This window comes from Pezoporus wallicus, unplaced genomic scaffold (assembly GCF_028554395.1).
Source record: "Pezoporus wallicus isolate ANWC-B61680 ecotype Strahan unplaced genomic scaffold, APGP_CSIRO_Pwel_v1 contig_8721, whole genome shotgun sequence".
In the NCBI taxonomy this organism is placed as follows: domain Eukaryota; kingdom Metazoa; phylum Chordata; class Aves; order Psittaciformes; family Psittacidae; genus Pezoporus; species Pezoporus wallicus.
In genome coordinates this window covers 1915606-1940157 of record NW_026635692.1, presented here as the reverse complement: position 1 = coordinate 1940157, position 24552 = coordinate 1915606, and the positions used below count along the sequence as shown (strand labels likewise).

General features: G+C 38.3%; 1 protein-coding gene across 1 annotated transcript; it reads left to right on the top strand.

Annotated features, from left to right (window-relative positions):
- The first annotated feature begins 734 nt into the window (after positions 1–734).
- On the top strand, positions 735–22147 carry LOC130592774 (uncharacterized). Its single transcript, XM_057397335.1, has 12 exons — positions 735–798; positions 2177–2241; positions 3421–3454; positions 6824–6879; positions 8441–8480; positions 11916–11977; positions 13147–13245; positions 14086–14167; positions 15093–16672; positions 17219–17282; positions 18461–18548; positions 21709–22147. Exons 1-12 carry the CDS (start codon positions 768–770, stop codon positions 21818–21820), a joined length of 2313 nt encoding a protein of 770 aa, XP_057253318.1. The 5' UTR covers positions 735–767; the 3' UTR covers positions 21821–22147.
- The last annotated feature ends 2405 nt before the right edge of the window (positions 22148–24552 follow it).

Genomic DNA, 24552 nt, shown 5'->3' with positions numbered 1-24552 from the left:
GGGGTTTTGCAGCTTTGCGGTTTGTGCTGAGCCGTGCACCCCTGTGACTCGGCTAGAAAAGAGCTAGCTCCTCACATACGTCCGTAAGACCTAGATCTGGGACTGCCAATATTGAACTAGTGACTCAGTTTTAAGTCCAAGTTGTCTTTATGGTGCCCTTAACCCAAATTAGCCAGTACGTGCAATGAAACTACAGAAACAAGTGGGTGGCTCCCTCCAGGAATCCTTACTTTAGAGCCGGTTTGTGTTAAAAGATGTGGGAACCATAAATCTCTGTCCAGAGATGCATGTATTTGTTCAGGGTTGTCAACATTACCATTGAAGGGAAATGTTTTGTGTTAATGTCTTGGTGCTGGTATAAGGCCGGGTCTGGAGTTTTTGCGCATCATGAGCTGTAGGGCTAGGCTAAGTGACTACTACCGGACCCTACAGAGGAAGTTTAGAAGAAACTGCAATAGAGTAACTTAACCGGTTTAGAAAACTCTCTGAAAGCTTTTGTCTGTGGCTGATTTATTGAGATTGAATGATTTACATCTATGCTTAAAATACGTGTGTTTCCTCAAGAATTAATATTTCCAGATTGCTGACTTCTATTTCAGCCAATAAAACAGCACGCTTATAATGAAACAGTTTGGTCAAAACAACACTGTCTAAAAATGATCCTTAACATGCATGTTTAAAGCATTATTTTTATCGTTTATTGTAATCTTTAATGGTCCTTTTTTGTTTAGTATAATCATCCTTTTGAAGATGATTTACTTATTTCCATGGAAACTCTCACTTACGATACGCCTGATGGTAAGAACTTCTCAAAGCTCTGATATTTACATGCTTGTGTATTTAGACTTACTAAAGCATGCAATTGTTGGCAGTCATATAATATATAATTACAACAGATAGTGTTTTTTGTCTACTTAGGTGTGGCATATCATATGTGAACTTTTACAAGTGCATGTAATACCTGGGGAATTTGTTTATATGCCTCACGTTAGTCCTGCATGCTGTTTTAGACAACAGAAAAGAGTTATTAGCAGAGATCAGGATAACAGTGGTTAATATTTGGATGACAAGTAAGGGGAAGAATCAAAGGAAGTTGGTAGGCATGAATGGATTGTGTAGTTTCTGCTCACAATTCTGAAGGTTGCTCTGATAAGCTTCAGTTCTGTTAAATGTCAGGGTGGACTGGGCAGGTGGTCTCTTTAACTTTTCATTGAATGTTCCCATGTGGTTAGTGTAAATCTATACCAAATTGTGCCATAGCATATTTTTCCAGTGTTTCATTATAACTGTCAATCTGTTATGGAGGTGATAATGCTCATGGAAAGTTTACTGTAAAAAAAACCCCAGCAATCCCAACCAAAGCCCTGCTGTTCTAAACTGCATTCTCAGGGGTTTTGTGGGACTTGTGACTTAGTGTCTTGCTGGCTTTAATGGGAAATGAAATGTTCTGCCATTTATTATTATGAATGAAGTAAGGATTAGGATACTCAGATTGCCATATCAATTCTTGTGAAGTAGAACTTACTGAACATACACTTGAAGTGCTACCACAGTGTCAAGCCCAATATAATTGTTGTACGGAACACGATTTACTTTCACAAGGATTTTGCAGACTGGGAAGCTTGCATTTTATATACATTGTTCATCTGGAGAGGGAAGAAACATGCAGGCAGCACTGTAATACACAGTCTTGGATTTGTGAAAGGTTGTGTTTCGTAACCTCTGTTTGGTTTGGGATGAGTATGGATCTCAGTCCTGTAGAGCGTAAATTATGGCTTTAAATAACCCCAGTTACCATGTAGTGTACATAGATTAAATAAAATCAAAGAAATAAAATAATCTCTACTTTTTTTTTTACCTCTCTTTGTAGCATCTGGATCTGTAATGCTCATTGGGTTTTTTAGTTCAATGGTGTTAGACTCAACATGTAATTGTTCTTTATTTTTTTTTTGGTCTGACTTCTCAATAAACTTGAAATTACAATAGTCTCTTATTTGTAAGAGAATTATCTCTAAGTTTTTATTTCAGCAATTGTACTAGAGGGAATTCAAGATTTGATAATATTTTGTTACTATGTAATGTGTTCTTCTTAAGTGTTTTGTTTGTTAGAATGATACTCAGTATTGGCAGTGTTGTGAAAAGCTATATTTATATTGATATTGCTTGTTATTTCTAGGACAAAAACACTGGGAGCAAGTATCAACCAAGAAGATAAAAACCTGGAAGCAGGAATTATTTAAGGTATCTAATAATTTAGTCCTCCTATGCAGTCAAAATGTAGCAATTGTGTTCTTTTATATATATAATATATATAGGAACACGTTTAAATCTTGCTCTGCCATATAATATTTGCAAGAGGTATTAATGAAGTCAACATCTGCTTTAAAATAAGGTTTCAGGATGGACTGGTTAAGTCTGTCAGATGAGGTAGACTTAAACAGATGACTATTTTACTAGCGGTTAGCACCACTGGTAAACCTGGAAAAATACTTTAAAGTGATCTCTGTTGGGGGCACATGGTTCTGGATTTCCTCACAGTATTGGCATTGAAGTTAACTTGCACTGAATCCATTTGTGTAGGTTCAGGTAATCAGCTTTTCAATTCTGAAGGGCTTACTAGTTTAATCTTTAGACTTCTTTTCCATAAAATAATGCTAGAGTAATTAAAGTATCTTTGCAGCCAAAGTACTCGCTGTTTGTGCCAGTCTAAAGCCATTGCTGCTGCATGACTGCTACTGCTGAACCCAGGACAGCATATTAGCTGTATTTTTTTCTTCTGAGTATTTATATTAAACAAGCAGTATTTTCTTTTTCTATTTCCTAAAATTCACCATAAACACTCGGCAGTGAACTGCGTCAAAATCTGTGTTTCTCACGTAACTATCAAAATTCTCCTTGCTGCTACGTTCCTAGTATCTGTGTAAAAAGCCAAGTCATGTAGTGTGTCTTGGCACTTAACACAGAAGCTGTTCTGAACCCCACAGAGTGAGGAGGAGTGAAAGTCAGTCTTTGGGAGCAAGAGTGGTTTTAATGGAGTCGGAAAGGAGTCTGTTTCCCTTTCCACTTCTGTTCATACTTTGTGTGTCATCTACCAGGCACTGCTGCATAACTTTACAGACTACATCTTTAAGGACTGTAAGAGGAGTTCTCTGTCTTAGCCTCTTATGTGGGATAAGGTAGCTATAGCTTATGTTCTTGAAGTGATTTTAACAGCAATGGTATGAGAAGAAGTGAATGACAGGGTAAGTTTTACCATGTATTTGTGGCTTTTCTGGCCAGGCATTGTGAAACCTGAAGTAAATTGAATGGTTATTTTTGAAGTGCTCAGTTGTAAGATGTACTAAACTAAATAAAGGTATCAGTTAAAATAACTTTACTAGTCTAAGATTCTTTTAACTTTTTTTTTCTCCTTATTTCTAATTGCAGTGGAATAGAAGAAGTCAAAGGAATGCAGGTAAAGTGTTTTTAATGAATAGAAGTGTTGTAAATTACCATATCCAGTCTTCACTTAATAAAAGCAGTCCTGATTTTATACCAAACTTTAGGGTACTTGCTGTTTTGTTGTCTTTTTTTTGTGGGGGAACCAACAAAACCCCAGCAATTCTTACATTTGTAAGGATTTTGAAAAGCAGTTTCAAATATTTAAGATAAATAAATACATTATAATTGATATTGCTATCATCACAAAATGGTTAAAATAATCTCCTTATATCAGACAGCTTTTGTTGTATTTGTCAGTTCTGTCCCATGTTTGTCAAATCTAAGAATTCCAACCCTGACTTACATGGGTGTACTAGTGGAGATAGTGGAAGTTGCTATCTTTTTGAAAATAACTAGATAAGGAGGCATATTAAAAGATAAGTGTTAAAGGAATCTCATGAAGTCACATGATGAGCTATCAAAAATTTAGTAGATTATTCTGTATCCTGAATAAATCGGGCTGCCTGGAGGAAGAAGTTGTGTATGGTTATTTCATTAAAGACCAAGTATCGTGATGGAAGTCAAACCAAGACTGCACCACAAAATGAAATTCTGATCCTACTTAGAGAGATGTGACATCTAAATCTTTTCTCCTTGTTTTTGGAAGGAGCTGTATATTTCAATAGAAAACGTGTTTTTATTGAGATAAATAACGGGGGGAAATTAGGATTTGTAGCACAGCAAAGATATTTTGGGCCCTCTTCTCTTAAGGTTTTGACATGGGGGTTTTCTTGCTGTTGCTTATTTTATGACATTGGTCTGAGAAACTTTCATGCCGAACATCTGAGGACAAAACACAGCCTATGCTGTCTCTCTCCCTTTAGAGTAGTACCAAAAAACTTCTCCATACAGGGTTCAAGTATATGTTTTGTATCAGCCTATTAGATTAAAATGTTAAGACAAGAAATAAGGGTCTGATACAAGAAGATTCATATGATCTATACCTTTGCCTCTAATTTCTAGAAAATATATGCTGATGGGTCTAATATATTCTAAAGGAAGCATTACTGTAGTTTTCTGCAAAACACTGGACATAAATTTCCTGAGGTTACAACCTGAAGCCAGAGCCTTGCAGTGGTATAATACCCTTCATTAACTTTGTATGAGAGAGTGGTTTTATAGCCCAATTTCCTACTGGTTGGAAGTCTGTGCTCAGTATAGTTATCAATGGTCTGTGTCCAAGTTGAGGGGAAAACATGACAGACTTTTTTCCAGGACTTCTCCCAAGCAAATTACTAGCTTATACTTCACTTAAGTAAATAGAGTAAGGGATGCTCTTAATTAACTTGCAGATGATACCAAGTAGGGATGACCACTGTGAAAGATAATCTGGTTACCTTTCTAAATTGGGTCTAAAACTTGAAGTAAACTTTGAACTTCTCTGCATGGAATTACACAATGTAATGGACAAGTAGGAATAATTAAATGCAGGAAAAGGCAATTTAGAAGGTTGGTTGAGCCAACCAAGAATAGTGCTCACTGTCCTAAAAGATATGCACAGGTGCTTAGTATGCATAGCACCAAAAAGGTTTAACAGTGATAAAACTGTTAAATTAAGTGAAGTACTTTGGTTTGTATTTGATAGCAGCTTGACTGGCTGGAGTGAGTCACAGAAGGGTGGATTAAAAATTACTAGAGCCACTGGAGAGAGGATTTAAGGGGGGAGGGAGAGAAAAACAAAAGTAAGCTTCTAAGTTAAGTATTGGAAAAGCCTTCCAAATGTAAACAGTAAGGAAGCCCTGAAATATGTTTCTTGGAGAATATGGAGTTGCTCTGAAGAATAGGTTAGATGTCTAGAAGTAAGTTAGGTGCGGCTTTAAAATGGAAGAAGCAGTAGATGAGATATTTAGATTTCTTTATACTTTAAGCCTTTAGAAAAATGGATATGTTTAGATGTGTGATTGGCGCTATTAAGTAATATGAAGTGTTTATAGAGGTAAATAGCGCCTATGTGATAGAGTTAGGTAAGAGAGAAGTTTTCTCACAATTTAACAACAAAAAAAAAGGCAAAATAATTTGTGACATTTGGCATCAGCTTATCTGGAAACAGAAATACAGGAAAGAAACCAAGGACAACAAATATGTCATTAAACAAACTCACTTAATTTAGGGTAAACATATTTGCTAAAGCACAGATATTACATTTATTTTTGAAGTTGCAGTTTATCATGTGCATTTGATCTTGAGAAGTCCCACTACAGCTTTAGTACCAGCAGAGTCATGTGTTTTGAAATAAAGATCTTCTGGGAAAGATTGAATATTTGCAATTTAGGCAGTATTAACAGTAGGTTTGTGAAATAATTTTTATGTGCACATCATAATCGTATGCACTGTATACCAACTTAGAATCATAGAATAGCTAGGGTTGAAAAGGACCTTAAGATCATCCAGTTCCAACCCGCCTGCCATGGGCAGGGACACCTCACACTAAACCATGCCACCCAAGGCTTCATCCAACCAAGGTTTCATCCAAACTTGAAAGGTTGTAGCTTGTTACAGATACATTTCTAACTGTTGCCTTGTCAAAGTTAACTTTTTTCAGCAATATGGAAGCAGTTTTTGGTCTGAGTAAATTTAATAGCAAAAATATCTGGCTTAGAGGCTAACTGTGAATTAAGCCTTTGTGGAAGTCTCATTTATTTGAAGATAGCTACTTTGTGAGTCTAATAGCTTTTGAGTTTTATTTAAATCCATTTGAGTTGTGACAGCTGATGAACAAAATATAGATTGCAATGTAAAAATGGGAGATGTCTGCTAAATTAACAGCTCTTGTTCTCTTTATATTGCTTCTTATGAAATAAAGGAGGGGTGGGGAATGGGGAAACAGCCCACAAAGATTGTAGGTGGGTCTAGCTGTGCTGGAAGACAGGCGTAGCACTTTTGGAAAGGCCCCAAATGCCAAAGTTCATTAGAAAGATGCAAAAGAGAGGTATTAGGCTCTACCCTCAGGTTTCAGGAGTAGTTGGTCTTTTTCTTGTCCGTTTCAACCTATGCCAAGAAAAATACACCAAATGTTTGCAGTAGTCTTTTCCTATAATTGATACCACTTGATAAAGGGACAGATTTTATTTTCTGGGGTGCTTTCTGGGTCAAGAAGCAAACATGTAATACGGTAGATGTACACCTCTGGTCAGAATTAGTATGATGTATTTGACTAGGATGTTGTTCTGTCGCTTGTCTATTCTTTGTTTCAGTCCTATGTACTACATTTGTTAAATGCTCGTTAAATATTTTTCAAGGTAAGGGTATATACAAATGATGAAGTAATGAGTTCAGGTACAGCATTGATCTGTGACCTATCAGATTGAAATAGACTTATCTTTTTCCTCCCATGTGTGCTAAGAAATGCCAAAGCAACAGACCGGTGATTTTGAAGATGAACATCCAACGGTATGTCAGGTATGGGCACCACATTGCATCCACTTTTATAAAGCCTCTTTGGGAAAATGTGTTTCTGTAGTCAAAAGCTAAGAAAAAGAGAGCATGAGCAGGTGTTCCTCTACCACAGCTATAAAATTAGATTTTAAAGACCTACTAATTGCTGAATTGAATCAGTTTATTCTCCTTAAGTAAGTACTTCTCGGGGAAAAAAGAAAGAGAAGAGGGCTTAAGGTATTTTAATGCAGTTCTTTCACTGTAGTTCTTCAAACATTAGATATCTCACAACTGCTTTATGTTTCCCCTCATGTAGTTCCCCAAGGGTAGTTGCATTCTTTTAGGAAAGGTGTGTCTTTACTTACCCAGTGTGTGTCCATTTAAAATGAAAACCTTCAGGTTCTGGTTAATGTTGATCATCTGCTATACTTCCCCCGATTGTTTCCTCCCCTGATACATTCTGTGCTTTGGGATGGTGATAAACTCAAGTTTTGCCTTGTATATGTGGTGGTCTGATACATTTTGTGACAGTGAATTAATGGATTTTTTAATTATTTTTATTTCCTTTTTTTTACGATGTCTCTATGTTGTTTATGTGTTAGTGTTTGCATATGTTTCATATCGTTACATATCCTCCCCCCCCCCATTGTACTATTTAGATTATGAATAGCAGCCATATCAGCCATGGATTTTGGCATCTTTTAAGTCTGTATAAAGGGAGAGCTATCCAAAAGGAGTTGGGCATAGGCTTTAAACGGTCAAGTGTCCTTTCCCTCAGGCAGCATGTGTGTCTAACTTCTTAAATTACTCATTTTAAAAATCTGTCATCATCTAGAGCAAGTTTTGACTCCCTATCTTTTCAAGGAGAAAATAATCACTTTTGAGGAGTGTTACAGGCCTTCTCATTGGCCCCTCCTAATTTTTTGTTCTACATGGATGGTAGTTAGGATTGTCTCATTTCATTGATGACATCTTAACCCACAATATGCTAACTTCATATTGGTGAGGGCCAGAAGGGATTTAGACTTTTAAAGGAATTCTGAAGAATATGGTGTCAGATGTAGATTGTAAACATTTAGAAAAGAATGAAAACATTTAGATATATCCTTATCCATATAAATGAGCTTCTTTATGCAACTTCTACAAAATAGAGCAAAAAACCCCAATTTGAAATACTATATTAAGATTGGTTGAAGTAAGCAATTAAGAATTGGTTAAAGTGGGCAGTTCAGGAAACATGAATAAGAGAAAATCTGTAGGTACAGGATTTGGTGATTAGAATTCATCTGTCAGATGAAGTTTTGCTCTTGTGTAACTTCTCCTTGCATTGTATGAATATAGAAGGACGGGGAAGAAAACAGTTTTCCCCACTGAATAATGAGATATGAATCAAGACAGATTTGTGTACAGATTTCTTAATAAAGATGGTGTCATTTGGACATAATTTGTGGAATATGGCTTGGTTTGTTTCATTACCACCTCCATCCCCAAAAAGTTGAACAAGTAGTGAGAGCAGAAAATTAGACAGACTAGTTGAAACAGTTCATGCTACCAGGTCTTAAAATTACTTTCATGTGCTTTTAAGGAATTTCCTGAGAACTCCCATGTGGATGCATCTGACATAGGTGGGTTTTTAATTTACTTTCTCTACCTTTTTTTTTTTAAGTTTTTGAAAAAGATTGCAAATCATAGAATCACAGAATAGTTACGGTTGGAAAGGACCTTAAGATCATCCAGTTCCAACCCCCTGCCATAGGCAGGGACACCTCCCACTCAACCATGTCACCCAAGGCTCTTTCCAACCTGGCCTTGAACACCACCAGGGATGGAGCATTCACTACTTCCCTGGGCAACCCGTTCCAGTGCCTCAGCACCCTCACAGTAAAGAACTTCCTCCTTATATCCAATCTAAACTTCCCCTGTTTAAGCTTTAACCCGTTACCCCTTGTCCTGTCACTACAGTCCCTAACGAAGAGTTCCTCCCCAGCATCCCTATAGGCCCCCTTCAGACACTGGAAGGCTGCTATGAGGTCTCCACGCAGCCTTCTCTTCTCCAGGCTGAACAGCCCCAACTTCCTCAGCCTGTCTTCATACAGGAGGTGCTCCAGTCCCCTGATCATCCTTGTGGTCCTTCTCTGGACTTGTTCCAACAGCTCCATGTCCTTTTTATGTTGAGGACACCAGAACTGCACACAATGCTCCAAGTGAGGTCTCACAAGAGCAGAGGGGCAGGATCACCTCCTTCGCCCTGCTGGTCATGTTCCTTTTGATAACTTTTCCATAATTCTCTAATACAGTAAAAATAATTTTAAGTGATCTGTACCCTTTCAGAAAGTAGAGAATAGGAACAGCCAGAGACTCAGTTACTGGTAATACTGTAGTATGAAATCAATATCCCTGTTACTCTTCAAAACCTCAGTCCTGAATCCCTGTTATGCTGGGAAGTCAGCATGGAATATGTTCAATTGCATTTTCTTAATAAAGAAAGGAACAGTAAAACTTTGGTGTAAGTTGCCATAGAAATTTTATTAATGATTACAATATATACAATACAATGTTGTAATGTTACAATGTAATTTACAATTACATATACACGATAATTTCTAGTGGTTTGGTAGACACAAACATTGCATTCATCTTGTCCTGTAACAGTAAGTCTTCAGTAGTGTTTGTAACAGTTTCAACCTCAGTTTTGTGCCCTGTCTGCAAAGTTTTGGGTGGTTTTGTCCTTGTACTCCAAAATAATTATTTGATTGTATTAATCAGTAGTAACAATCTTCGAAGGACTGTTGTTTAAATATTTAAAACCTGTATTACTCAAAACCTTTTTATTCTTGTGCATATAAAAACTTACTGTTTTGCATCAATTGAACTATGGCTAGGTGGTAACCAGCATTTAATGATTTAAAGGGCAGTTACAGCAAAATATGGTTAACTGGTGTTTAAATACTTTGGTATATGTTAGGTGCTTCGTTTGCATAGCTGTCTCTAAGGCAGATGATTTCCCCTCTGTTGAGGGGAAAACAGCAATCTGAAACTTATCCTCCTTTCCTTTGAGAGGATGGGAAACAAATTTCAGCGGCATCTGTAGCTCGTCTTCTCAAAGTGCCCTTTGTGTCTTCTGCACTCGTGGGATAAATGAGTGATGCAGTTCAGGCTGTGGTGGCTGCATAGCAGAATACAAGAATATGATTATCCATTCCTCCTTCTCTTCTGAATGTTCTAGGAAGAGACTGGAGAGGATTTATAGCAGCCTCAGTGAGTGCTGAAACTTTAGCTCTGGCAGATTTTCCATCTTTAGTATTCATGTAGAGTACTTTGCACGTCTTGGTGAAGGCAGTGTTTCTTCCAGCTATTATACATCATTTTTGTTCCAAAAGTATGCAAAGCCTGTTAACAGCAGGTACAAATAAAGTATTGGTCTGCCCTGGGGGTGCTGACTGGCAGCCACTGAACATGAGCCAGCTTGTGCCCAGGCAGCCGAGAAGGCCAGTGACATCCTGGCCTGTATCAGAAATAGTGTGGCCAGCAGGGCTAGGACAGTGATCATCCCCCTATACTTGGCACTGGTGAGGCCACACCTCAAATGCTGTGTTCATTTCTGGGCCCTTCACTGTAAGAGAGAGATTGAGTTGCTGGAGCAGGTTCAGAGAAGGGCAATGAGTCCGATGAGGAATGGCTGAGGAAAATGGAGTTCTGAAGAAGAGAAGTCTCAGGGGAACCATATCACTCTACAACTACCTGAAAGGAGGAGGGGGAGAGGAGGTGGCTGCTCTCTTTTACCAAGTAACAAGCGATAGGACAAGAGGTAACAACCTCAGGCTGCATCAGGGGAGGTTTAGACTGTATATTAGGAAAAATTCCTTCTCTGAAAGGATGCTCAGGCATTGGAACAGGCTGCCCATGGACGTGGTGGAATCACCATCCCTGGAAGTGTTCAAAAAACATGTAATTGAGGCCGTTAATGACATGGCTTAGTGATGGACTTGGCAGTCCTGGGGTAAGGGTTGGACCTGATGATCTTAAAGGCATGGCTGATTCTATGATTAACCTTACTGCTTCATCAACTATTGATGCTTAGTAGCTGATTTCCTGTGGGTAAAGTGACCATGATTTCCATTGGTCTTGTGGGAAGAAACTGTGGTAATCTGACAAGTGTTGGATTCAGTTATAATAATTCTACTGGGGTCATGTAGACTGTCAAAGGCAACCCTCTGGGTGCTCAACATTTTCACTGGAAGATGTGAACTTGTCTCCCACAAAGAGATAATAGCATTGCTTTCGTATGTATCTTTGTCCTAGTGCTATGGCAGCAGCTGTCTGCAGAGCTCTAGATGATGATCACACTGATAGGAAAAGAAAAAGGAAGATGGGATTAGCTGGAAAAATTTTTATTCTGATTTTAGTAATTTAAGGATAGTGTTGAAGAGGCAGTGATGTGGTAGATATCATAACCAAGATTATTTTTACTCACTGTTTCCTTTTCAGCGTTGCTCTTTCCTTCCCTGCAGTGAACACAGTTGTGGAATAAAGATAAAACAGCCAGGAGAATTCAGAATTGCAGTCTTACAATGCAGTCATGTGTTTTATGACCCTGAAAGGCTAAGGCTTTAGCTAGTGATGAGTTGGATGGTTTGCTGCATTTCATTCATGAAAGTACCCATAGAACACCTAAAAATTGAGTTGGAAGATTTGAATTTGCTTTCTAACCTTTTTCAACCCCGTCTTATTTCTCACCTTGGCAGTTCTAAAGCAGTAGTGGGAAATGAGAGGAAATGCATGCATTAATGAATCCTGCAGAGGAATGCTTTGTAAATATTTTACTCTCCAAAATGGTTAGCATGAATCTTGAAGAGCTGGTTACAAACAAGTTATCTTCCCTCTTCTTGAACCCTTAATTAACTGTGGTTTTCAATTGGACTTGAAATGTAGTCCAGATAAAAAGTTTTCTAACATTAAACCAATTTAGTCAGTAAGTTATACAGGGTGTGTTTAAAAACGTTTCTGTTCTGATTTTGAGTTCAACTGGATTTGATTTATTATTTATCTTCAAATTATAGGTGAAGAAAGTGATGCTGAGATAGTTTCAGTAAGAAGAAAATTTGAAGACATTCGCTTCCAGGTAAAAATATCTGGTGTGTAATGGGACACAGTAATTTTATGTTCAATAGAAATGATTGAGCTATTTGAGTACCTTACATGTGCCAGTCAGCAGAATGCTCTGTGTAGTCTGCGTCTTAATGCATGTTTTTAGTAAGTATAGCAAATGAGAGAGTCAATAAATAACATCACGAAGGCCAATATGAAGTAATATTATGTCTTGGTATTATCAGTATATCGGAGAAAGCAGTGCAACATATTTCATAGAACAGGCAATCCTGAGGAAGGCTATTACAGGTATAGAAAAGGAATAATCAGATGAACCACCATGTGAAAACACTTACAGAAAATATGATCATTCACCTGAGAGTCCAGTTTAAAGAGGTAACATGATTTAAAAAACCCGTAAATCTGAAATAATGGCTGCCATAACAAAAGCAGACTGGCATCTTCTGCTGCAGTTTCCCTTACTAGTCAGTGGGTAGCAGGGCTACCCGAAATAGTTACATTGATGAAGAAAAATCCAACGCATGCTTTGTGTGCACAGCCATTCCAAAACTGTGTTGTTCTTTCTCAAACACAGACCACCAAAAAGGTAATTTACTTTCCTTATTTGCTTAGCATAGTACTAGGTATTGTGCTATCTTTGACAACAGCTAATACAGACCTCTTCAGAGAGTGGGAGTTTTGCTAATGAGAAACGTTTGCCGTTTATCACCCAATGCTTTTAGATTTTACATAAAGGTGCGTTACAGAGTAGATTTTGATTTGTACATGAAGTCATGGGTGTCAATAATACGTGTAAAGATTATCACCAGTGCTTTTTAACCTAACACTAGAGTTCTTTTCCTTTTCTTGGTTTTGTTTTTATCACGTCTTCTGAGGCACTGTCCGCTTTTGCCTGCACCAGTAAACTAGTTAGTTATCTCTTTTATATGTCTTCACATACAGTTCCTTCACAGTTGTTTGGAGGATTTTTCCCCCCCATAAAATGTACATATAATGTACACATTTTTCCCCACCTAATGTACACATAAAACGTGTATATTGAAAACAAGTTTATGCTGGTTGGATATCCTCATCTTAATAACACTGGCTTGAAACAGACCTAAGTAATATTTTTGTCAGTGTTAGTAACTTTTATGTGTTTTAATTAATTCCCTTTTTCTTTTTTTTTTTTTTCCCTTTCAGAATCCACATGTAGATGATGGGAAAAAGCAAGAGAAAGTAAAAGTTCAAGTGGATGTGATAGTACAAGATAATGCTAGAAATATTCCCAAATGGATTGCGGTAACATATTTCTCCTGTTATTAGCTAACTAGAATAAAATAAGAACTCTCTAACTGCAGCATAATGAATTCTAATACAAACTCTCTGGTGTTTCATTGTTCCTCTCCTGCTTGCTGTCTACATAAATATCGCAGTATCTCAGGTCTCTGACTGCAATGGTTTGTAAGACAGATTATACCAAGGTTTTTTCTTTAATTTATACTTTGTTCTTTGAACCCTGATGTTTGAGTTGACCTTCAGTAAGTTTTCTGAAAAGTCTAAATTTGAGGTTTGAAGAGAAAATTGGTGGTTTAGCTTTATTTTGGTTTTGAGGGGTCGAGGGAATTGGAGGCAAAGGGTTGTGTTACATGGAATGGCTTCTGTTTCCTACTGGAGTTGCCAGAGACGTATAGATTATCCAGGTGTATATATCCATGTGTAACTTATGTTATTTGGGAAAGGGATTGGCAGTGTTCAAGGCCAGGTTGGACAGGGCCTTGAGTGATATGGTCTAGTGGGAGGTGCCCCTGCTCATGGCAGGGGTGTTGGAACTGGATGATCTTAAGGTCCTTTCCAGCCCTAACCGCTCTATGATTAAAGTATAATACATAACATGGAAGTTACCAAGGTGATAACTAGCTTTCTAAGATTAAACAAGTGACAACAATTCTTACTGAAATCTTAGACTAGACTTTTTCCCCCTTGTCTAAAATTAACGAAATCCCTTAGAACCATAACTGTACATGATCTAATATAGTAAGGAGAGAGTAGGAGGAGTCAAAAATAACACTTTGATGTTACTTTTAATATGCAAAAAATCAGGATGTTAGATTATGTGTCTCTTGTTTCTTTGGTTTTCAGGTAGCACCTGAAGGCTCATTGAAAGGGCTTCCTTCAGCTTCACCAGTGCGAGAACTGATCGGTACAACCAAATCTTTTGGATGTTAGTCAAATATGTTAGTTATGAAATGTGTTTTCCTTAAAATTTGTTAGAAATAAATATGGAAACCCAGAGGCGCTGCTTATCCAACAGAAAAGTTCAACAGGCTGAATTCTTGAAGAGAAGTTAGACATGATTTTGCTTATGCAAAATCTATTTGAAAATTAGCAACTAAATAGCTTTTATACATAAAAAGAACTTAGGAAAAAAAATGCATAGCTACAAAATTCAGCAGCATTGAGCTCAATGAGATAAAATTAACTTTTTGCTTCTGCTCATTTTAAATGCAAGGAACATAAATTGAATAGCTTTGGGTCTGCTGGTAACTGGTCCTCAAAGTGGTACTTTGCTAGTAAACTTTCGTCAGAGGTTCTCCAGACATGATGCAATCCTATGATAGAATTTTGGTGTAGATGTTTTTAAGCCCAACAACTACAAAAAGAGTTGACTTCATCATGCTTTGTGGCATGTAAAGCTGCACTGGTACTAGCCAAGTACATAGATTTGAAGTAATATGGGAATAGAGCAACAAAACCTGCAGGATAAGGCCATTCCTCCTGCTCAGAGATCCACAAAGAGCAAAGCAGTCTGCCTCTATAATGAAAATGTTTTATATCTATATATTAGGCTAATTTATTTAATAGTGTTTTCCAACACATTTCACTTCTGCCTTGTGTAATCTGTTAATTCAATATAGCTAGAGAAAACCTTTTAATTTTTTGAGAATAGACTGTATGTTAATCATTCACTTAGCCTGGCAAAAATGCTCAATGAAATATGCTATTACAGTAAGACTACCCATACCATATGCAGTCATTCCTAAATCGTGTAATGCGTTACTGGAAGTGCCCTAATGGGTTTGTGGGTTTTTTCCTTCTTCTGCTTTCTTTTGTGATTCATTTGTCTTTTTGTTTTGTTTTTTGAGTAGGCAACCAAGCTGCTGTTCACAGAAATAAAGGAGAGTTTTGGAATGAATGTTCTTCCAGATCTCTACGGTTACACTTTTCTAGTGTTCCCATTTCAACAAATACAGTAACCATACCCAGGGATCCACCTTCTCCAGAGCTGAATAGAAGTTGCTGGGATAGTGCCTTAGAGGAGTATCAGTCTGCAGATGAGACATGCTCCTGGAGCAATGTAACTCTCGCTGACTTGTATCCAGCAATGGTAAAGATACTTACAAGGCTTATGACAAAGGAGTCTCGGAGAAAAGAGTTAAAATATGTGTTTAGATGCTTCAGGCACAAAAGATGGCATTCTAGAAGACCAAAGCTCACTGCCACTGTAGGCAAAATAAGAGGGTTCAAGCCTCTTAATCTGAAGCAAGCACAACCCAACATATGCAGCGATAGCATTGAAGACATCCAGAATCGAACTTACGAAAATGAGAATGGAGAACTCTCTGATGACGAGTGTTCCAATAAGAATTTCTCAGGTCTGGTACCTTATTCTCACATTGATACAAATGCAGTCAAAGCAGACAACTCTGAAACATGTTTAGAACACCATTTGGTACCTGTAAAAGGGCAGAAAGTTTCTGAACAGACCCATTTGCCTAATGTTATGGCTAGAATGGGAGAGACCTTTCTAGTTGAAGAGACTACTGTCATACTGAAGAATTCAAAATGCAAAGAAGGTGAAAAATCAGCATGCAAATGTTCCTTGGAACATCATTTTGTAACATCTACAGCCAGTTCAGGGTCAACGGCACTTCAGCTGGTAAAAGCAAGTAAAACTCAAAAACCCGACTTCCCTGATGGTAATACGTTAGGGCTGCGTTGGTCTACTTGCAGTTCCTATAGCAACAGTAACACTTTAACACCAGTCACAAACTGTTCTCTCGCAAGAGCATCAAATACTTTGCTAATAAATCCTGAAAACCTAACTTCTGACAGACTAACTTCTTTCCAACGCAAGCACTCGTTTTCCCCCCTCTCTGCGGTGCAGAGCACTTCAAACATGCCTCAGAAATACGAAGATGCGTTTGAGAAACTGTACTGCAAACTGTGTTCCCCAGCAATCCAAAAGCCTTTGACGTCGACAAGGCTTCGCTCAAATTCACAAAACCTTGAAGAGAAAGGCAGATTAGTGAAGAGTCATTTAAGGAATTCTGTGAGCTTTGATACGCGCTATGACAGAGAATTCGACGAGATCTATGAGCAGTCGTGTAAGGAGGCTGTTCCAAAACTCCCTGGGTTTCAGAGAGCTTCAAATTTAAGGAAATACGAAGGAATACAGATGTCTGAAACTGTAAATGCTCTTGTGAACTCACCCGTCCGAACTTTACTTGCAATTCCCAGAGTTAAAAGGCTAGGAAGCTTTCAAAATGATCTTATTTGTTCACCAGGAAAGCGACTGAAAAATATACCAGAGCGTTATTCTCCTTCCCCAAAAGATCAAGTTTCTCACAGAAAAAACGTCGGTCTTCCCACGGTTGGCATGGATTTTTTGAGCACGTACAATGGTGGTAGCCCCAGCTTTTTTGACAGTCACAGCTATCAGAGTCAGGTACTTCAGGACCTTTTAAAACTTGAATAAATAAATGATTGTGCGCTCTTGGCTGATATTTGGAGAAGCTATTAAAAGAACAGATTAGGTCTGGAATCTGTTTAAACTTAGTGACTACGTGTCTGGTGCTGTTCGGTCAGTAGAGTTCTTTTGCAGGTTTAGTGTTTTGGGGGGGGCAACTTAATCAGTTCTGAATCGTGTAAGGAAGCTCACTATATTTAATAACCTTTAAAATGGTCATAAAATGCTGGCTAAGAGATTTTGTTGCATTTTAATAGACTGTGTCACTGGTTAAAATAATCTCAATCGGTGACCTTTATAATTCAGGTGGTGTCCTTCTGAAATGATGATGTTTTGTTCATTTTATAGATGGACAAGATGAGGCAAACAAAGCTTTACTGGGTTCCATTGGGATCATGAGACTTGTTGATTTAAATATTAAATCAGGCCCTTCTTACCAGGTTCCCAGTTATTTTCTTGGGGGCAAGCTGTGAAATAACACATGAGTTTTTCCATCAATGTAATCTGTTGATGCTTTATTTTCAGGACTCTGGTTTTCATGACTCTTCAGATAAAATCTCTCTCAGCATTCCTGGAACTTCCCTGCAAGGTTCGTTTCAGAAACTTTATGAATTGCTACTTTAGCAATCATGAGCACTTCTTCAAAGGCTAAATCTACAGATCTGAATAGACCACTGTTTAAGTGACACCTTTTTTTCCTTACTAATAGTTGAGTATGTTTAAGTGTTGCAAAAAGTATAGAATCTATACCGAAAAGGATTTCCTGCATAGCATGGTAACAGCTGTTTAAAAAGCTTTTCTCTGAGTTAGCCAGGACTTTTTCTACTAAAGAAATAGGTGTTGCTATTATCAGCTGGTTTTCTCTTCCTTTTTTAAATTCAAGTTTGCTATTGCTTTTACTTTCTGCATGTAAATGGTTGGCACAAATTCATAGCTTGCTAGTACTACACTTTAATAACCAAAGGCTTTTGTTTGGGTTCTTCAGCTTTACAGCAACTTGCTGTTGCGTTGTTGCATGACGTCTGTCACTTGCTTAGGTGAATTAATCTGGATAAATAGACTTTTGCCAATTCAGGATAGTAGCATTGTATTATTAAAAGAAATTTTAAAAAAACCCATCCTACATTAATTTGAAATTTTAGATCTCACTCTTTTAATTTCCTTTGAAAAATCTGATTTTGGTTAAAGCATGTCTATAACACAACCTGAACTTTTTTTTCTTCTAAGTAAAATCACTAATGTTTCCGTATTTTATGAACCTTATCATCAAGAAAACAACTAATATGGAATTGAAAATACTGAGGAAGGTGACTTGAAATATTGTCAGCTGGTATACAAGAAGAAAATGGCAGAAGGAATGCACTTGTTTGCATGGTTCTTGCATTGTACATTTTCATTACTGATTAACTGTAAAGAACTTGATTGAGGTGGACTGTCTTAATTTGCCTTCCTCAACTTTGAACTCGTACTTTATGTATTACATCTTTTTCTGGACTCAACATTGTTTCTTCTCTTTCTACCTTTTTCTAATGGTGATAAATTATAAGTATTTAGAAACCTATTTTACACTTCAATGTAGTCAATGTATAAAATGTATTTGAAATTAATTTTTACATTAGAATATTTTCATGAGAAAAGTTGATCATTGAAGTATGCTAGTGAAGTATTACCATGCCTTAGGAGGCTAATCTTTTAACAACATAGTGTAGTGCCTGTGTTAGTCAGTGTTGTTCTTGCCCTCTTCATGCTACTGCTTTTCATCACCAGAATCTGGGATTGCAGATGTCTGCTCTGGCTGGCCTGGAGCAATGAAGAATTGCAGCTCTCCCAGAAATGCATCAAAGCATCATGAAAGGTAAGCCCCTTTTGGGGGGGGGGGGGTGGAATTCAGAAGCTATTCTTGCTGCTCTGTGTCTGTGCTAAAGGTATAGAGGTTGTAGCTTACACGCATACTTCTAGAATGAAAATCAGCCTGGATGCTTGGGAGAGCCCAAGCTAATCAAACCTGGATTGAATTTGAACCCTGAAAGGTAATGGTCCGTGGGCAAAACCTAGCCAGCCTTCAGCATGGATGGCCAGCGAACACATGTAGTAAGATGGCCTAACTGAATGCCTACTCTAGTCCTTATTTTGTGTTCACTAGAAAGGTATTTATCATTTTAGCTATAACTATAGAATTGTTTTGATTGTAGCTCTGTGTTTGAGCTAACAAGTCTTCTCAGATGCTTGGGATGCGGGAAGTACAGTATATAGCAAAAAAAAGCACCCAGCTTTCAAAAGTTAGCTTCTGTGCATTGAGCATAGTTACCTGCATTATGGTTCTGTGTAGACAAACAGTGGCTCTGTTTGGAAGATAATCGAGATCCTCTCCTCCTGCTGTTACCATTTCTGGCAGTGTATTTAGATCCCTGCAAGGATAACACTCCTTCCAGCTTCCTGGACACTGGCCTACTACATCTGCTTTTTCTTAGAAAATAAGTGACTTTTAAAGCATTCTCAAGTTCCAGATCTCTTTTATTTTTAATTACAAGCCAATTTAATACACACCAGGATTAAAAAAAAATCAGTGAAAGTTTTCTAAACATGTTCTCATTTTATTTTCCAAAACACTTTGCATGCTCTCTGCCAAAATGTTTAATCTGGCACCACAAGATACGCTGCCTTCCCAAACTCAGTCATGTTTCCCACATGACATCCTTGTCTCTAAATTGGAGAGACATCACTTTGATAGATGGACCACTCGGTGGATAAAGAACTGGCTGGATGGCTGCACACAAAGAGTTGTGGTCAAGGCTCAGTGTCTGGCTGGAGACCAGTAACGAGTGGTGTCCCTCAGGGATCAGTGTTGGAACCGGTCTTGTTCAACATCTTCGTCACTGACATGGACAGTGGGATTGAGTGAGCCCTCAGCAAGTTTGCCGATGACACCAAGCTGTGTGGTTCGGTTGATACCCTGGAGGGAAGGAATGCCATCCAGAGGGACCTTGACACACTTGTGAGGTGGGCTGATGCCAACCTCATGAGGTTTAACCATGCCAAGTGTAAGGTCCTACACCTGGGTCAGAGCAATCCCGGGCACAGCTACAGGTTGGGCAGAGAAGAGATTCAGAGCAGCCCAAGGAGAAGGCCTTGGGGGTGTTGGTCGATGAGAAACTGAACATGAGCCAGCTTCAGTGGGAGCTTGCAGCCCAGAAACCAACTGTATCCTGGGCTGCATCAAAAGGAGCGTGACCAGCAGGGCGAAGGAGGTGACCCTGCCCCTCTACTCTGCTCTCGCCAGACATCGCCTGGAGTATTGTGTGCAGTTCTGGTGTCCTCAACGTAAAAAGGACATGGAACTGTTGGAGCACATCCAGAGCAGGGCCACGAGGATGATCAGGGGTCTGGAGCACCTCCTGTATGGAGACAGGCTGAGGAAGTTGGGGCTGTTCAGCCTGGAGAAGAGAAGGCTGCATGGAGACCTCATAGCAGCCTTCCAGTATCTGAAGGGGGCCTATAAAGACTCTGAGAAGGGACTCTTCATTAGGGACTGTAGTGACAGGACAAGAGGTAACGGGTTCAAACTTAAACAGGGGAAGTTTAGATTGGATATAAGGGAAAAGTTCTTTCCTGTAAGGGTGGTGAGGCACTAGAACGGGTTGCCCAGGGAGATTGTGAATGCTCCATCCCTGGTGGTGTTCAAGGCCAGGTTGGACAGAGCCTTGGGTGCCATGGTTTAGTGTGAGGTGTCCCTGCCTATGGCAGGGGGGATGGAAATGGATGACCTTAAGGTCCTTTCCAGCCCTAACTATTCTATGATTCTATGTTATGCTTGAGATGCTGGAATTAAAACTTCAAAGGCAGCCTGAATGCATTTTTAAACTCCTTCTGTGGAGAAGCGAACTGGAAAAGAAGTTGCATGATTTAAAGAAAAAAGTTTCAATTTAAGCAAAGCTGGAATTCAAACTTAATCTTCTATATAAATACGTAACAGTATTGATAAATATTGTATTCAGTTATTTGTGATATCACAGAAGGTTGAAGTCAAGCTGTTGATACATGGCTGTTTCTGTGATGTTGAGTATGCCCACTTAGATGAGTAAATTTCTGCTTAGTTCTTGGATTACTACTTTTTTTCTTCTTCTTTTTCCTGACTCCATAGAAAATAGCAATCTCCACGAGATTAGTAATTGCTCTGAAGGAAAAGATTTTCCTTTCCTTAATGCACATAAGTAGAGAAGTTTAAGAAAGAGTAGAAAATCAGGATTTCAGAATGCTTTCTTGTCAAGCCATCTGGAATAAAATCTATTTCTTTGTTCCTTACTTACACAAATGCATGTTTGCTGATTTGTAGCCAAAATGGACTTCAGCTGGCAAGCTTCCTTAGATCTATAGTGTGATATTCTTAGCCTTCAATGATTCCCAGGAGTGAAGCTTTTCTTTAGCGGCTTCAGAGCCCTCAAAGTTTTATGCCTAAGCCATGTGGCAAAATGCTCTATGTTGTAATGAGTGGCTGTGGAAAGAAATGGAGTATCATCTTCCTGTCTGGAACTTGATTGCCTTTATCTAGATGATTATGAAAGAGATTTCAGAAAAGGAAATAAGTAATGAAGTTTCCTTCAGCTCTGTGTGAATGCTGTCCTGCAGCCATGCTGCTATACTTAATTGCCAGATGTAAACCGAAATAGTTTAAAATAGATGTTAAAGAAAATTTACATTTATTAAATTCTATGCAAGAAAACAATATTATTCTGACTTGTCTTTCACTTTTGGCTATTTGTGATTACATTCAAAGATTACATCTCAAAGTTCAGTAGCTATTTGTTTCACTTAGGTTAATGTAGTAGCATTACGAAGACATCAAAATGACATAGGATGACAATTTTCCTGTCCAGCTGAAAGCACATAGGAATGCAGACAAGATTTTCTGACCTCTTGCTGCAGTGACTTGTTTCAGTTTCACTCTGCTCAGTGGAGTTTCAGGAGGCATAGTGTTTTTGTGTTATTTATATTATCTAAATGAATCTTTTCCATAGGGTGTACAGAAAACTAAGCTACACTGATGGGAAAGACCAAAATCCTAGCAGTCCCTTGGGCGACTTCATGGTCAAAACTCACCAAGGAGCATTCATGGACTGCTACAGATAAAACCTGTTATAAAGCTTGCATTTGTTTTGGTTCTCTTTCTTCTTCCAAGAATAAAGGCTGTGTTATATATGTTTAATCCCAATCTATTTCCCTGTACTAAAATCTTCAGAAACTGGATTGTCCGTTCTGATGGGGTGCTGCTTACTCCTTTGGCTTCCTCAGGAATTGCCAGAGAATCAGGGTTCCTTTCCATAGCTAAGTTTAAATTATGTATTTACTGATGTTTATAATAATAGACTATAATCAGTATTAGCTTTTATCTGCTAATAAGCTTTGATTCTTAACATACTGGTAACTAGCTCTTTCTGCCAAATTTCTGCCTATTTGTGCTTTGTGGGATACTAAATAACTTCTAAACTGGGCTTGGATGATCCAAATGCAGTATTGTACTCTGTGATTTATAGTATGCCTGCTATGTATTTTTAGTGTTACGTTTTCTAAGTAACTCACCTGATTTGATTGGTAAATATAATTTTATCTTTTCTAGTGGATTTGATAGTTATTTGGTGGTGTGACAGAACTGTATGTGATACAAATGACATTTTCAAAATAAAAACCTATTCTGAACCAATACCTGCTTTCAGTGCTTTATTTCAGGTATGTGAATTCTCAGGAGGAGTTTGTATACCTACAGCATATACATGAAAATGATGCGGCAGGGTCCCACAGGTTGTCATCGCTGTGTTCCTTCTTAGCAAGGAGATTGTTTAGTGGCGTCAAGTCAAGTACATTCTGCATGATCAGCATGGCCCCTTGTCAGCTTTCTGAGCTCCAGGGAAGATAAAAAGCATTCTCCTTTGGTTTTACTTTCTGGGCACAGAGGAGTGCTCTATTTTAGCTCTTAAAACCAAGATCTTGTTCTCTTAAGGGTTATTCTTGAATGGAACAAGAAGCCAGCTTCAGTGAGGTTTACTGTGTGGTAAGACAAGGCCTTCTGCAATACACACACAGAGTGACACACATTCTATCCCTTGTCATTTGCATATGTCCATCAACAGCAACAAAAGATTGTCTTATAGAAATGCGTTTGTGGCTCATTTTTCTTCCTGTTTCAGACATGGATGAACTGTAGGGAACATGCTTTATGAACTACCTTCCCCTTGGATTTGCTGATGTAATTATTTCACACTATTTCTCTTTATTTCAGTACTGAGAGATTACATAACTCCATTCATGTTTTCTGTCCTCAAGTAACTTAAAGGTAAACCGGACTTGGGTTTTGGACATGTTCCGATTCTGGGTATGACTTCTACACAGCAGCCTGAATGCAGGCTAACCCACCTAGGAAGGTAAGTTTATTCAGACAACACAGCAATTGTCTCCCTGACAATTACTTTGAAAGAGTTTTAAGAAGTATTTCTCTTAAGTCGTTGGAACATAAGCTCATCCCAATGCCACCTTTTTGGTGCCAGCAGTAGCAAAAATTGGGATTAAGTTACACAATTACTTTTAGAATTTGATTCTCCAACATCCATTTGAGTCAGCAGACTCTTAAAAGTATGATGCAAACAGAAGCCTGTGTTGCTTTTCCTAACAATGCTCTTTAAACAGATAGCATCTGAGCATCACTGCAGATGTATGATTCCTGGATTATACCTTCCTAGACTTACAGATATTTCATGGTACTACTTGGTGTCTCTCCTATTTTTAGCTCCATTCTTCTTCCCTTCCAATCATATTTGCTCCTTCCACCCTATTTCCTTTGTTACTCTTCCTTCGCTGTTTTGTTGAACTGATACCTGAATGCTAAGCTTACTGTTAATAAAACCAGCCTCGTGCTGCTTCCCTCTGCTTCAAAATTGTGACGAATACTGGAAAAATGGGTTAAGTTACTGAGGTAGCATAAACAAAGGCCTAGCATCTCCTTTACTTATTTTGTTGTAATTAGTTGTACTTTGTATGTAAATAATTTAATTAATATATGATCATTTAGGTAGATCTTTCTCTCCTGGCTTGAAGGTGGAGCAATGTTCCATGTACGATTTCAGTAGTCATTTGAGACCCATTCCAAAAGTCATTAGAAAATAAAAATAGGTCTTTTGGTTGCTTATTCAGGTAGACAGAGGGTAAAGAGCTGGAGGAATAAAGGTAAATCTGGCCTGCAGCAGCATTAGAAATGCCTTGGAAACAGCTGGTAGGCCATTAAAGATGATCCTGAAGTGGGGTCTGTGAGGGCAGCAGTGAAGAACTGAATGGAGGCAGTGATTAAATATTGAAAGGAAGTATATGATGAAGGAGAATATTTACAGAAGTGCCCTGCTCTTTTAGCAGCCTATGTTGCAAGGGAAAGCACTGGCTGAAAACTGGCCTAAATAAATAGCTGGACTAAATAATGAAGGCCAAGAATAAAGGAAACTAGATGTACCTGAATCTCATGAAGTGGCCTTATTGTTCCATGTACATTCAATGAGAGAAGGGTGTACTCCATTTCCCTTAAATTAATGATAAGGCTGACATGGCAGGTTGAATTTGGGTAACTCAGTTCTTTGACTTTGGAACCCTTAAAGGAAAGGCATAATCAAGAGTGCAAATCCTGTGAGAGAGCTGGGAAATAGCAACTTTTGTACAAAACATGCACAATTTATATTGCAGATGCAGCATTCCTTGTTTTGTATGTTGGAAAACAGTGACAAAGGACTCGGGCCTGGGCTATTTGCTTGAGAGATTAAGAAAGCTCTCAATTGTCTCGGAGGGCTGAGTATTGCATCTGCTTGGTGCCAGCTAAATTGCAC

Coding starts and splice junctions, on each gene's coding strand:
- LOC130592774 (XM_057397335.1), top strand. CDS start 768: ATGGAAACTCTCACTTACGATACGCCTGATG. Junction 11,978..13,146: donor TTGAAGACATTCGCTTCCAG/GTAAAAATATCT, acceptor TTTCCCTTTCAG/AATCCACATGTAGATGATGG. Junction 16,673..17,218: donor GTCACAGCTATCAGAGTCAG/GTACTTCAGGAC, acceptor CTTTATTTTCAG/GACTCTGGTTTTCATGACTC.